Source organism: Euprymna scolopes, chromosome 12 (assembly GCF_053919585.1).
Source record: "Euprymna scolopes isolate OS-2025 chromosome 12, ASM5391958v1, whole genome shotgun sequence".
Taxonomy (NCBI): domain Eukaryota; kingdom Metazoa; phylum Mollusca; class Cephalopoda; order Sepiida; family Sepiolidae; genus Euprymna; species Euprymna scolopes.
The window spans coordinates 87,218,137-87,233,459 of record NC_136493.1 but is presented as its reverse complement, the minus strand read 5'-3'; the positions used below and the strand labels follow the sequence as shown (position 1 = coordinate 87,233,459).

Sequence of the window (15,323 nt, the reverse complement as noted above, 5' to 3'; positions counted from 1 at the left end):
TTCCACTTCCCCAAATCCACTGCCGCCTATCTTAAATAGTGTCTTCATTAAAAATACAAATTCCAGGCTCATAGTTTCTGTAGTTTCTCACATTTGAAAGGAAAAAACATATTAGAAATAATATTTTATGTCTCTCTCTTCACCATTTTTTTCTTGTCTCTCTTTCACAAACTGTCCTCCTTTTTCTCTTCTTTTCTCCCCCTTTCCACTCCTTCGTTTTCTCTTAACTTTTATTTGGCTTTCTTTCTTTTTTTTTTAGTTTTTTACCAAACCAAAGGATTTTCTCATTTTCTCGTCGCTTTCTTTCAGTTTTATACTCTCTCCTACTTTCCATAATTTCTCTCTTCCCCAATCTACTTTTGCCTAGCTTAATACTTTTTTAATAAAAAGAAGACTAATTTCACCATGACTATTTCTTCCATGAGGTAAGTAAGTAAGTAAGTAATATCCCATTATTTTAATCCATTTAAAGCACCGATTCTATGTAACCAAAAAAATTGTTGAAAGTGCACAATCATATTATCTCATTTTATTATAAAAATCTATATTGTTTATTAGTTTATTTGTTTTTTTACAAGGAAGTAACCATTTATTAAGGCTCAAAGGTCACTCAAGGACAAGGGTTAGTGAGTGTACGGTGGTCATTAAGACAACAGCATGGTGATCAGGCACGGGTAGAGAGTGGGAGAAATTGTTGATAGTGGTTTTAGTTAGATGAGTGTTTTTTGTGAAAGTTTGGCCAGGGGGGATCGTAGATTAAAGTACTTGTTTGTAGCAGATTAGATATTTTATGGAATGATCTTAAAAATGCTGTTGCATTATTGTTGAATCATAAAGCCTGGACAATACAGTGTTGCGATTGGTTGAACAAGAATGCGTTTCAACCCAGAAAACCAAAGTTTGTAGAAGTAATCAATGAAATATTCTTTTTGCTTAAACTAGTGAATTATATAACTAGTGAATTATAACTAGTGAATTATAAAAGCTGAAACCCACTTGAGGTCAAGGGTTAATGAGATGGATAGATTGAAAAGTGAATGATGTTGAAAATTTCAACATACAACCTACCAATGGTATGCAGAAGGGAGAGATGATGATGAGATAGTAACCACAAGCATGCAAATTGCCGAGAGTGGGGGGGGGGGGCAAAGAAAATATGTGAGCTTAGGGTTAGGTTAGTATTAGTTTATATTAAAATGTGTACTTTGCTGTGAGTATTTTGAATGTCTTCATTTCATTTGTGCTTTGGTGTACATAAATACTCTTGCCACAAAATTATTGTCTCTCCTTTTTGGCAGAGAAACGAGAAGATGTATTTTTAATGATTTCAAAAGAGAAAAGATGAAAACAGCTAAAATCCAAGAAAAATGCAAAACATTTTCAAACGTACAATACTTATCATAAACGATACTTTCAACCACCTCATAACTCTTGCTTCCCTTTAGTCCTCACATTCCATGAGCGATGTTTCTGACAGAGGGGAAAGAATTGCTGTTTTATAGGTCAGAATCTGTTCATCTAACACTTAGCTTTTGATCCTGAAGTAGCATTTTTTTAGTTTCCTTACATAATAAATAGATAAAAATAAGTCATCAGATTTTGTTCATTTCATTCACCAATTCCAATACTCTCATAATATTCTTCATCATTCAACTGACAATCTATCCATTAGTGGATTTTAACTTTTAGTAAAAAAAAAAAAAAATGATTATTTATTGTCATTTTCTGCTTAGCAGCTAATCTAATTACGTTTCCTGTTCCTTTCTTGTGGCATTTTTTTTTGTTTTTTTTTTTTATTTAATGGCAATTTTTGGTTTGCTTTCTTTTTGAAAAAGAAATGTTTATTATCGAAATTATCAAAGACATTTGACTATCCCGGTTATATTAAACAGTAAGTCAATATTTATTGATTTATATATGTGGATATTTATGAAAAATAAATAGATATATGAAGATTTATAATCGTAATACCACCTTCGTTTGTTTATCTGTTTTTGTTCGTATATTATGTCACTTCAACAAAACGATATTCTACATTGCTAACAGCCTTCTTATACACTCACATATTAAAAAAAATGATATTAGCTCATGTTTCATACCTTTTCTGGTGCAAAGACAGCTTCAAAATATATTGTTTCTTCTGGAGAAAAAATGCCATAAGTCGGGTAAATGCAGAATGGAGTTAATGGCTTCACATTCACGGAGGAACTCTCATCATTTCTGCCGTCCATTGTTTTCGTCTTTATATCCCAATAATATGGCAGATTGATATTCCTGAAATAAAAACAGAATTATCTGTTTTAATAGCCATTTTGTTTTAGTATTTTATCTGAATATGTTTACAGAATATGTTATGGAGTGCAGATGATACAGCATGATGTCAGGTCAGATTAGGATTAAAATAAGCAGCAGATAACTGATTGGTTAATCTAGTCAGCTGACAAGACATCTATATATATAAAAGCGAAAATGTATGTATGTATGTATGTATGTTTGTGTGTCTGCTAAAAACTTTCGACAGACAGAACAAAAATTCACAAATTTGGTCTCATATGAAAGCCCCATCCTTCGCCCGACAAATATCGAAAATTGGCCAAAAACGTTAATTTTCTCACCCTGAAATCAGCACTTTTCTACAGGGGGGGGGGATCAGTAAAAACCGTCCTCTCATGACAAGATCGGTTCTATGCGTCAGACGACGTCATAACCTGATTTAGCTAAAAAAATATTTGAAGAACTGACACAATTTCATGTACGTCGTGTTAGCTCAGTTGGTTAGAGCGTTGGGTCATTATCTAAACGTTTTGGGTTTGAATTGTGGTGTGAGATGTCTTTTTTTTTTTTTTTTTCGATTTTTTAAATTTTAATATTGAAGCAGGGTTATTTAAGCCATTTTTCACGTAACGTTCGTTTTTCTGCTTTTTTTTACTTCGCTTATTCTTAGGTTTTCATTAACACTCCCCACCCCCGACTGACCACACACACCTAAAAACACCTGGCCAATGCCGGGTACCCACCGATTTTTTAAATTTCAATATTGAAACAGGCTTATTTAAGCCATTTTTCACATGTTTTTTTTGGGGGGGGTTATTTTTCAGATTTTTTAAAGAAGTTTTACCGTTCGTTTTTCTGTTTCTTTTTTGTTTTTGTTTTTCCGATTTTTACATTTAACATCGTTGGTTTGCCTTACGTTAGTTCTTTTGTGTTTTTTTTTTTTTATTTTTTTAAGTTTTAACTTTTAAAAATATTTACTTCGCTTATTCTTATGTTTTGATTAACATCCCCCACCCCCGCCCAAGCACACACACCTTCAAACACTTGGACAACGCCGGGTACCCCCCCCCCCCCCCCCGCTAGTCTATTATATAAATCTCACCTGTCTGTTTAAATGTATGTATGTAATATGTATGTCTGCATAAAAATTTTGACAGACAACGGATTTTCACAAGATTGGTATTGTTTTGAAACTTGACCCTTCGGACGACAAATATAAAAAAATTCGCTAAAAACATTAATTCCTTCATCCTCAACTGGGAAGTTTTCTTCAAGGAGGGTCGATTATTTTGCATTGCCATTTTTCAAGTCATCGTATCGGTTGAAATGACTTTACTAATTTCAATGTTCCGAGCTTCCGGTCACATCATGGAGAAGGGATAAGATGTCAGGTTTTCTTTCACTTTCTTTTCCACCTTTGCGTCACGGGTTTGAGCCTACCTGCCTACTAACACTTTTTTTTTTTTTTTGCTCAACACACACCTCCAAATACCCAGGCTAGTATATTTGAAAGAGAAAATAAAATCAGTTGCAGTTTAGAGCATAGAGAAAGTAAACATCATGTAGTCTGTGACACCATGTGCTACCCCACTCGACAGCTTGCTGACCCCAAACACTGTGTGCTGTGTTTTTGTGCTCCATCGTCTCATCTTATGACCATATCATTATCATCTCTCACACTGGTGGCCACCAAGAGGAGCGCATTGGTTCACAAGTAGAAAAATAAAACAAAACTAAAAAACACAGACTCCAATGCTTTACAAAAATGTCAGTTAGACTCTGAGTGCATGTGTTGTCATCATCCCTCTAAACTCTAATCCACATGTATGTGTCAGTTAGTTACCATCAGTTCATCTTTCCAAGTCATGATCCGTCTTCAACTGCATCCAGCTTTACATTCGCCAAACATCCAACTAACAGTCCAGTTTGACTTACAACTGTCATTTGCTCCTACTATTATTAACCCATAGACACTCTCCAGTGTCATAAAACTCATGTTGATTCTAAAATACCCATAAACCAAATCTAAATATATCTCAGATCCACTGTTACTGTCACTTTGACCAACCATCCCATGTCAAGTTTTATTGTCTACCTTCCTATCTATTGTCTAATGAAAAAAACTATTCCCTATTTCTTATATTAACAAATGACCTTTTCTTTATGTTATATATCTTTTTTCTTTCTCTCCTACTTTCCTAGCACTTGGGATCGAATATAGTATCCCACTTTAAAGTTTCTGAATTTTTAAGATGAGGATGGATAATTTGTATTATTTAAACTACTGTTCTCATCTTGAGTGTTATTGAGAATAAATAAAAGGTTTTGTTTGAAATTCCGTGCAGATTCCCAAATTTGACAATATACACCTGAGGAGAGTCAGAGTTTACATTGGCTGAAAAGTTGTGAGAATAACACTCAAGATAAGAATAGTAGTTTGAATAATCTCAATAATGCGAATGCAGTTTAAGGTTTCGGTAGCAATGTTAAAATCCTTTGTATCAAGAAAGACAACTCTAATACAACAAATTCTTTGATCAGATTTCTTTGCAATAATTGTTAAAATAGTAAGGTAGTCTGATCCTTCCAAGCCTTGCTTAGCAAACAATCAACAAGTTAAATCTGATTAAAAAAAAGCAAATAAACAGACATAGGGTTTGCAAGAACAGCCTATAAAAATATATTTACTCCCTATAAGGGAGTAAATATATTTTTATAGGCTGTTCTATTATTATTATGTTTATTATATCCCTATAAGGGAGTAAATATATTTTTATAGGCTGTTCTTGCAAACCCTATGTCTGTTTATTTGCTAGCCTCAATAAAAGTAGACAAAAGTTCTCATTAAAATAAAAAGGAATTGAATTAAGAATGGATTTCTTATTAATTCTACAAACATGAAAAATCATGTGCAGATGGATGACTTACGTGCAGTTTTTCACAGTAAAGTTCTTTTCAGTGTAAGTGAAAATATTCAATGTTTCAAAGTTGATGAAGTGCTTGTCAGATTCAGCCGGTTTCTCGTCAGTTGCTGGTTCAGTATAAACATCTTTACTCGGACAAATAGACACTTTAGCTTTTTGTGCAGTGCCTAAAACATCAACAAAGACTTTTAGTTTTACAATTGAGATTTGATAAAAAAAGAGATTGCTGTCTATTCTCTAAGAAAATGAAAATTTATATAAAAAAATATGTGTTATCCCTCTCTCCTTTTCAGTAGATTGGTGTTTTATATGGTGGAGCTTGACATGACCATCCGATTGACTGAATCAAGACACTCCGACTGCCTATCTAGCCCAGGTACGGGCCAAAGTGGAGTGTTACAGTATACATATCCACTTTCCTTTCCTATGTTACGGACTGCTCAGTCACCAGAATCTCATTCTTAAACATCACAGATAATCACCAGCAAACTGGTGGTCCCATTAGGGGAAGAAGAAAAAGAAAGGAAGAAGAAAGAGAGAGAAAAATTGATAATTTTATTTTTGGTTTTGCAGAACAGCTTGATCTATTAGTACCAGGAGACAACTTTAAATTTTCAGAATATATCAATTATCGTCAGCTTTGTAACTCTCACTTCCCTTATTTTATCTATAACAACTGAAACTTGCTACAATCACAGGCAGGAGCTAATTCTCACGGCTCGAGATTAGAAATCCATTTTCTCCCTGGCTTGTCCAATCACAAGCCAGCTTTCAATCACGTGACCGAGTATATAAAAGGTGAAATCACAAACCTTCTTCCTCTCTCTCCCTGCTCTGCTTGGCAGCACACATTGTTGGGGAGCCAAAGTGACAAGAAGCCAACATAGCCCTCTTCAAACTCCCATTACAACACATAAACACACTGAAGACTTTGCTCTTTCTTTCTCCTTTAACCGTCCTCCTTTGTCCTGATGACTGCTGGCTGCAGGTACGAGTGGATTGAGCTGTTCTCTCCTCAACAAACTGGCAATATATTAAATCTATCTTTACACAAGAACATTTCCACCTACTAACCCGTTTCTCTATTAACGAAGATGACAAATAAAGTTGCTTTTGAATATAGAATGAAACTCCATTTCATTGTCTCTTATTCTATATGTCCTTTAGTCCTTACATTCCATGAGAGCTGTTTTTGAGAAACTGGGAAGAATTGTTGTTTTCTAGGGAAGAATTTTTAATCCAACACTTAGTTTTTGACCTTGAAGAAGTATTTTTTAGCTCCTTATATCAAGTGGCTTCCTGCCTTGTCTGGAGTGATTTCCATAAAAAATAACATTGGCCAAGATATTTGTTTTGAATGGCAATCCCTGAGCAGAGAAACGGAGACACTACAAATATAATATAGACTAGCAGATACACACAGCAATGCCTGGATATGAAGAGCGACTCTGGGAACTCGTGATCCCAACCCTGAACTCCATATTATCACTTTTTACCCTATTTTTTTTAAATTTCTATAAATTTCAATTTTCAAATTATAAAAATAAAATGAAATAAAACATGGATACTCTACATAACAAAGACGTTACAATTTGATTATAAAATGACTTATAAAATGACTTATAAAATGACTTATAAAATAAACACAGAATGAATTGGATTATCCCTTGTAACATTTTACTCAGGAAAAGTTGTATTTGATCTTGACATAGGCCTTTGTTTTCAACTAGCTCCTGCGACAAAAAAAACAGATTGACTGAAACACTGCATATATTATTGTCGATTACATAAAATATTGATAACAAGAATAAACTGATGCAACTAATTGAAACGTCGAAAAAAAAAACCCCAAAAACCCCCCAGAAAATCTTTGGATATGAAATTGCAATTTCTTGATAATTACCAACAATGTTGCAGTGTTTCACCTGACAATTGTCGCAAAGAATCGTCACTTTTTCTTGGTAAGTTTGTACTTCCTTTGGTTTAAAGACAATCTCAAGAACACCAACTTGACCATTCTTCATTTCAAATGTGGATGGCCGGACAACAAATGGTGGAATGCTGACAGTCTCTTCATGAACTGCAGTCTGAAGAAAATAAAGTGACAAAAACAAGAAGTGATATTTTATGAGAAGTTTCTGAAATGTAAAGTAGAATCTTGATATTTGAGGAAATCCTTATTTGAAAAAAAAAAATTTTTTAGTGTTGTATGATAGACTTAATGGATGCTGTTGTAGATTATGAGATAAGTTATAAAGAGTTCAAATCTTATGCTACTAAGGAAGATATGAACCTCTCCCCCCTCCCACCAAAAAAAAATAACATGCATAAAATTTGTATTCGATTCTATACAATGAAACGTTTCCAATTGGTGGATTGTACTTTGGCATTAAATAACCCAAACATAAGTTGATATTGGACAAACAAATCCAATGAATGTTGACCCCTCCCCCGCCAAAAAAATAAAGAAAAACTACTTCTTTATTCAAAGATTCCTTCAATATAAAATAAGTTATAGCAGAATGAGAACAAAGAATTAGTTTATTTTATGTAACTTAATTCTACTCGACTCACATTCAATCATGTTATAGCGATAATCTGGGGTGACAATAACTGAAAATCTGTGCGTGCCAAGTTCAAACCCAGTTTGTTCCACAGAAACACTTTCATCAAACCCATGCTTGACCTTGTGTCTAACCTCCTAAAGAGGATATAAATAATGAGTTTAAAAAAGAATGTGAAATATTTTTGATTAAAGTTCACCCAATGTTTCTTCCAAATTGTGCTAAAAAATGCGAATGAAATAAATAGCAATATTGATGTTGAACGCATAACAATAAAAAACAATTTATTTGACAAGACATAATTTGAATGATTTATATGAGTTTTATATGAGTTTATCAAGGCATAATTGAGGTCAGTTTGCGATCTTGAAAGTTTTCATCAAAGGTCATGTTGAAAGTTGCATTTTTGGTGTCAAAACGTATTTATTTTGTACGTAAAACTATTTTAAAACAGTAAAAATGTTTTACTATAAAAATAAAAAACGAGATAAAAAGAATTAAAATATTCAAATACAGTTAGATACTCCACACTTAAATAATATTTCAGGAAAAATATCGGATATTGTTGGATAGAAGTGCATTCGAAATAAGAATGGTTGCTAGCAATATATGAACAGGACAAGAAGAATGCTGAGAGATTGCTGAAAACTGAGTTTTCATAGGACTGAGAAAAGCTGTCCAACACATGTCAGCATGTAAAACAGATGTAAAACGTAATATGATAATGTATGGAAGGTCGCCACTTAGAGAGTCACCATTTATGCGGATCCCCACTTAGGATGTCACCATTTTAGGTAATTACCAGTTTTGGAGGGTTTCTTTAGGGGTTTTGATTTGGGCAAAGTATTTTTGGAAAGAGTCGGTTTCAGAGAAATATTTTCAGTGAAAAAAGTTTTTAGATTTATAATTAAATATGAGAAAACAAGAGACACGTTATACGATAAAAACAAGCAAAATAATGAGTTCAGAAGACATATATTCACGAAAGAGATATTTTATATATGTTCAAGACTGGAAGATTGCAGCAATAGAAAAAGCAGAATGTTTGTGAATATTTTAGACTCCTTGTAAAAACAAGGGGGAATTCTTAAGCTAAATTGCTTTTTATATTAGAAAGAAAGTTAAAGAAGGATTAAATGCTGTGTGTCTGTGTGTTCATTAATGTTACAATGGATTCTTTTGCTCCTTGTTGCCCCAGGACCTAAAAACCTGGGTGGGGTCTGTTGCACTCCAAGAGAGAGGTGTGTTGTCAGTCCAGAGCGAGATGCCTTGGTTTAACCTTTTTATGAATTTAGTCACATGCTCAACTCGCCTGAGAGATGGTGTCTGATTGGACAAGCTGAAAGATAAGTTGAATGGCTGCACCAATCAGCCTTGAGCTTCTAAACCAAATATATTCAAACTAGTCAGATACAAAGTGTTGCTGTTGCTGTTACAGATGAATAAATATAATTTAAGACCAATCTTCGATTTTATGAGATTTTTTGTGGTGCCAGCAGTGGTAGTAATAACAGTATCACCAAATTTAAAAAGAATGTCTGGGTTTTTCCATTAAAATAAGAACTTTTTTGTTTTTCATTTAGTTTTCTTTTTATGGTAAAAATTCAAATTTTTCATTTTCCATGTGATTTTAAATTGTTTTGACATTTAAAAAAATAAATGCCTGCAGTTATCTATAGAATGAAATTTTCAGATAATATATTATGTCTGTGGCAATTTGAATTCAAATTTTACTTTTTAAATTCCCTTTGATCCAACCCTTTAAACCCTGACCCATTTAAGAAATAATTAGCCAAAAAGACAATAGGCGATTAGCAAAATTATTTGATAACGTATTATTAGGAGGCTGAAATATAATCCATGTCATCTTTTTAGCTATGTTGCTAGGACCAATATATCATAAGAGCTACTATTTGGGACAAATTCAACAGGTATACTATGTAGGGAGGTGAGCAGCAAGATGGCTGTTCACACTCCACTTCAACTTCTGCATGTCAATACAATCAGGGAAGTAGGGAGTCGAGAGGGAATTCCAAAGTCTAGCAGTTCAGAGGGAGAAATTATTAGAGTAGACTGATTTCAGGCATCTACGGATCTCTACAGTATAAAGGTGGGATTTTGCAGCTTGTTGGGTTAGTCGGGGGTATTTATCTCGATGGAGTGCAAATGCCTTAGGTTTGTCAGAGAACAATAATAATAATAATAATAATAAAATAAGTAATTCAATTAAACTTTACAAAAGATATGAGTTATAAAAAAAGAGAAAAATATCGATTTTATTGCAAAAGCGTGTGCTTGCTCAGATTTCTCCCATATTAAAAAACAAAAATAAAGAAAAATCTCTATGATGGAAAGAAAATATATTCCAAAAATCACATAAATTGATTAAGTAGTTTTATTTTTACAAAGAAAATAGTTTTGAAAATAATTTTTAAACAATTTTGAGTTTTCCAATGTCCCCATATTAAAAATGGTTCTCTAATATTTTGCCAGTTTGAATTATTTGGAGTTCTCTCCTTTATTCATTCGACCTGTTTTCAAGATGGCATTGCAATATCGTTGCTGTTCGCCTGGCCACAAAATTTGATTTTCTTATTTAAAAACAAAATTACTTAATCAACTTATGTGATTTTTTTTTACATATAATATTTTCTTTCTGTCATGGGTGCCTCCATCATAAAGATTTTTTATTTTTGTTTTTTAATATAGGAGGAATTCTGGACAAACACCCAAAATAGCTATTTTTGATGCACTATCTTTCCAAAAATGTTAAAATTTTTTAGTGCCTGCTTTTCACCCGACAAATGATAAAAACTGCCCGGTTATAACGAGCAAATGGAAGTAAAAAAATAAACTACCGTAATAATTTCATAAATTTTACTGTTTTATTTATATTTTTATGGTAACTGTGTTTTTTCTGTTTTTTTGTGGGGGTAATAAAAGTTTTGTTTCTTTGAATTAGTGAACAAATATATATTTTGTTTTGTTTGTTTAGGGAAAGTCATTTTGGTATTGTATTCATTAAATTAATGAAAAAGTATTTACACATGTTTTGGTTTGGGGGTATATAAATATTTTTCGTTAAATAATTTTTTCAGTGAAACAGATGTACTTTTTTTTTTTTTTGTATTTGCCGGGGATTCCTAAGGAAATAGACTTGGCAAATATCCCTCAAGAAATTTTTAGAGTTGGTGAGAGTGTGATCCGACCAGATCCAAAACGTCAGTTACACTTTGTTGTTTTAAGATGCACTTTTGACAACATGTTTTACACCTCCTCTCTGTTGCCAGCAGATGGTTTTCCTGACAAAACGCAAGACTGTTTCTGGAGATTTACAAATAATTTTCAGCCTGGAATGATTCACTTTCCTTCATTTTTTTATTTTTTTATTTTTGCTTGAAGAAGCGCAATGATACTCTTCCCTTTCTTTTCTTTTCCTGTTAAACTCCTTCTGTTCATTTCCTTTTTTTTTTATTCCAATTTTTATCTTCTGCATATCTTTTTGTTCACTTGTTATAATCCATCGGTTTTGACTTTGCTGGGCGTTGCTGAGTGAGACTCATGGAAAACAGGTACTAAAGTGCAGAAGTTCCAGTCTTTTATCGTAATTGATCTTGATTAAACCCTAATAATTCAAATAATCTTTCAGCCATTAAAAATCAAATCCAGCCAAGAATGAATGATGGCAACATTTTGTCTTATGAGACAATGGCGTTCTGCATCTAGTCTGATGCACAGCAGCATCTGCTGTGGCTTTAAAGAAGGAAACCCTCGCAATAATATTCACACTAACAAAGTACCATCATTATTTGCATGGAAGATTTTTCAATTTGACAATTGACCATAAACCGCTCCTAACTATCTTCAGATCGAAGAAAGGACTACCTGTGTATACAGCAAACAGATTGCTGAGATGTTGTACGATCTTACTTAACTATAACTTTAAGTTAGAATACCTACCCTCACAAAAAATTGGTCATGCTGACGGATTGTCAAGGCTAATTCAAAGTCAAAGCGAACCACTAGAAGACACTGTGATCGCTTCTTTAAAAAATGACAGCAAGCTCAAGAATCTGATGTTTAACGTGATTAAAGAACTATCAGTTACCCTACAGGAAATAAAATGTGAAGCCCAAGAAGATTAATTCATTTGCTCCACAAAACAGAAGATCATGAAAAAACATCGACAGATAGTGGACATTTTCTCCTTGTGTGACAACATGCTATTATATAGTGAAAGGGTGGTTATACCCAAGACTTTACAGAAACGAATACTAAGAGATTTTCATGCAGGTCATCCAGGGAAGAATAGGATGAAAAGCCTTATGTGAAGTTATGTATACTGGCCAAATATGAATTTAGACATCTCAAATTTGGTGGATTCTTTCAAGGGTTGTTTTCTAGCAACTAAAGCACCACCAATCACCTACAAAACATGGCCAAAGACAGACCAACCTTGGTCGAGAATACATGTGGATTTCGCAGGACTAGTGGAGGATGTCTACTACTTGATTGTAGTAGATAGCTATTCAAAATGGCTAGAAGTATGCAGGTGCAAGAGAACCACCACAGGGGTCACTATCTCTTTCCTCCATGAACTTTTTGCCCGATTTGGCATTGTCGATTGCTTAGTCAGCGACAATGGGACACAGTTCACATCAACTGATTTTAAGGAATTCTGTGAGTTTTCAAATGAAACACATTACTATACCTCCATATCATCTAAGATCCAATGGACAGGCAGAACGTTTCGTAGACACTTTGAAAAGAGCATTGAAGAAAGCTTCGGGAACACCTTCAGATAAGGCCTTACAATAGTTCTTACAGGTTTACAGGATCACACCGAACCCGAATACCCCTGAAGCAACGTCTCCTGCAGAGACCATGTTTGCACAAAAAATATGACGAGTATTTGAAAAACTACTGCCAAAACAAGCAAATTCAGGTAGGACCACTACCGTTTCCACAAAAAAGTATAACCCAGGAGAAAAAATTTTCTTTAAAGCATATGGAAATAATACATCGTTTTGGGAACAGGGTTGGTTGGTTGTTTTTGTTTTACGGCATATCAACGCTTTTCAGGTTATTTAATGCCGAATCCAAAGATTTTGAAGAAAATTTTTTTAATAGAATATATTTTTTTTCAAGTCGGTTTCTATTTAACCCATTGTTGGGACCCTAACAGGTACTATCACTCTGGGTCAGAGTGGATCTGGGAGCAATACCAATTAAGGGGTGGCTCCACACTCCCCAAAGCCCACAAGCTGGAGCCTTACCATTGGATATAGTTTAAGGTCATGGGAACAGGGAACAATTGACAAAATAATTGGAAACACAACCTACATCATTCTAGGCCCTATCACCACTCACAAGAGACACATAAATCAAATTAGACGTCGTCATAACGATGGCAAAGACACACCTCAAGTTGAGGAAGAAGCTAGCGATACTTTATATAATATGTTCGATATCAAGCCTCCTCAAGCAAATTTAGAACAACGCCGATCGACAAAGAAGAGAAAGGTTACTGAACCCCTTATCATCGATCCAAAAAGGAAGAAATATTAACGTTTTTTTCCTGGAACAAAAAAACGTGGGAGGGGGGGGGGACATACACACCCTTATAATCACTAAGATGGACTTATCCATTAGTCATATAAGCAGCAAGTATAGACCGCTCAATGAGAGCTATCTGGATGTCGTACAGAGACGGCTCCCCACGGACTTACTAATCTTCCTGTATCCCTAACCCTGTTCTGGATATAAATGTTCTTCGTATTCTCACCAGTTGTCATGTTTTCCTACTTCCATCTTTCCCGACTCCACTACAAATATTATGTTCTACAGACTGGCAGTTCTAGGAAAGAAACTTTTCTCATTCAAGTTTTGTTTAGTTTTAGAGAGAGAGAGAGAAGAAAGAGAGAGAGAGAGAAACTATAGTTGTAGCGAGACGAATATAAAACTATAATTTGCAAACATTTGTTGCCCATAGCATGAATAGATTTCATAATAATGCATTGCTTACTCTGAAGTTTGTGGTCGACCAGGTAGATTCTGGTAGCAAGCAAAAGCAGCCATGTCCTCCTTTATTCTTGATTACAACTTGGGTCACTTGAATGTCTCCAACCAAACAATAACCCAAGTCGATTACGGCCGGCACTAAAAAACAATAATAAAGCAAATAATTTATGCTACACAAACATTTTGTACAATAAGGGTTATTCGTATTATTTGGATTCTTCCAACTACTGTTCTCATCTTGAGTGTCATTTTCACAACATTTCAGTCAATGTAACTAATCTCCAACCGTTTTCAAGTACATCTTGTCAAACTCCGGAATTTTTCTGTCAAACTCAGGATCTGCACAAAATTTCAAATGGAACCCTTTATTTAATCTATGGGGGGTAGCATGCTCTTGTTCCGCCAGCCATGACTGGGTAGAAGTGCTAAGTAATTCACAATTGTATTTTGAGTGCCGAGAGCATGCTACCCCCGTGAATTAAATAAAGAGTTCCATTAAAAATTCTCTGCAGGTTTCCAAGTTTGACAGAAAGATTACAAAGCTCAGCAAAATACGTCTGAAGAAGATCGGAGGTTACATCAACAAAAACATTGTGAAAATATCATCTGAAGAATGCAAATAATATGAATAATCAAGTCTCATCTAAAAAATTTAGAAAAAAAAAAGGTTAAACATTACAGAGTATATGGAGATGGCCTTATCTGAAAACATCCAGAAATCATTAGAAAATTAGAAGCATTAACTTTTGACTAGCTGTTCCAACCCAGCATACCCATGAGTATTTGTAGTTGCATTAGTAATTTGCAATAAAATATTACCTTCAATCATTAGTATTAGTGCTTGGTAAAATCCTAAACTATTGGTTCTATATCGCGATCTTATCAGGTTGGAGTCATTTCGCATCAGACAACTACAGTAGATCCTCGGCCTCCATTCGTGACACAAGGTGTCCCACTCAGAGATTCACAGGAGAGCTGGATTTGTTCCTCTAGAGTCACTCCTTATCTGTCGTCAGTTTCGATGGTTGGGACACATCATCAGGATACCTCGAAGAATTCTCTTCAGTCATCATCGGCTGCCCGAAGAAACTCTAGATAGACTGCATCAAGCTCACCCTCAAGCGCTGCAATATCCTCTTCAATCTTTTGAAGACTTTGGCAGTAGACAAAGGCACTTGGGATGTCCTTTTTCAACAACGAGCATAAGCAAGCAGCTATGGAACATCTCACTCCGAAACACCGGCGAGTGGCAGCCATTCACCATCAAAACCCAACTCCTGTCTTTCTGTGCTGTATCGGTACAAAGCAGATCACACATCGGGCTTCACAGTCATCATCGAAGTCACAGAGTCAATTAAAAAATTTATAAAAATAAAAAATGATGAAGAAGATGTCATCATTCACATGGATGGACTACCGTAACTAACTAAAACTTATTATGAATAATGGAATATATATTCTAGTCAATAGCGTGTGTTACATGGACAAATTATTATTATTTTTTAAAACTATACTATTTAGGAAAGTCTCACCAAAATTG

General features: G+C 34.4%; 1 protein-coding gene across 3 annotated transcripts in view; it reads right to left on the bottom strand.

The window, feature by feature from the left end:
- Positions 1 to 15,323, bottom strand: part of LOC145291395 (deleted in lung and esophageal cancer protein 1-like) — a 134,295-nt gene that overhangs the window by 70,172 nt on the left and 48,800 nt on the right. For all 3 annotated transcript variants that reach the window (XM_080137191.1, XM_080137193.1, XM_080137192.1), the window contains exons 10-13: positions 13,788 to 13,921; positions 7,102 to 7,285; positions 5,203 to 5,365; positions 2,100 to 2,274 (exon numbers count right to left, since the gene is read on the bottom strand). In XM_080137191.1, coding sequence (XP_079993317.1) covers positions 2,100 to 2,274; positions 5,203 to 5,365; positions 7,102 to 7,285; positions 13,788 to 13,921 — 656 coding nt within the window. The remainder of the gene's footprint in view (positions 1 to 2,099; positions 2,275 to 5,202; positions 5,366 to 7,101; positions 7,286 to 13,787; positions 13,922 to 15,323) is intronic.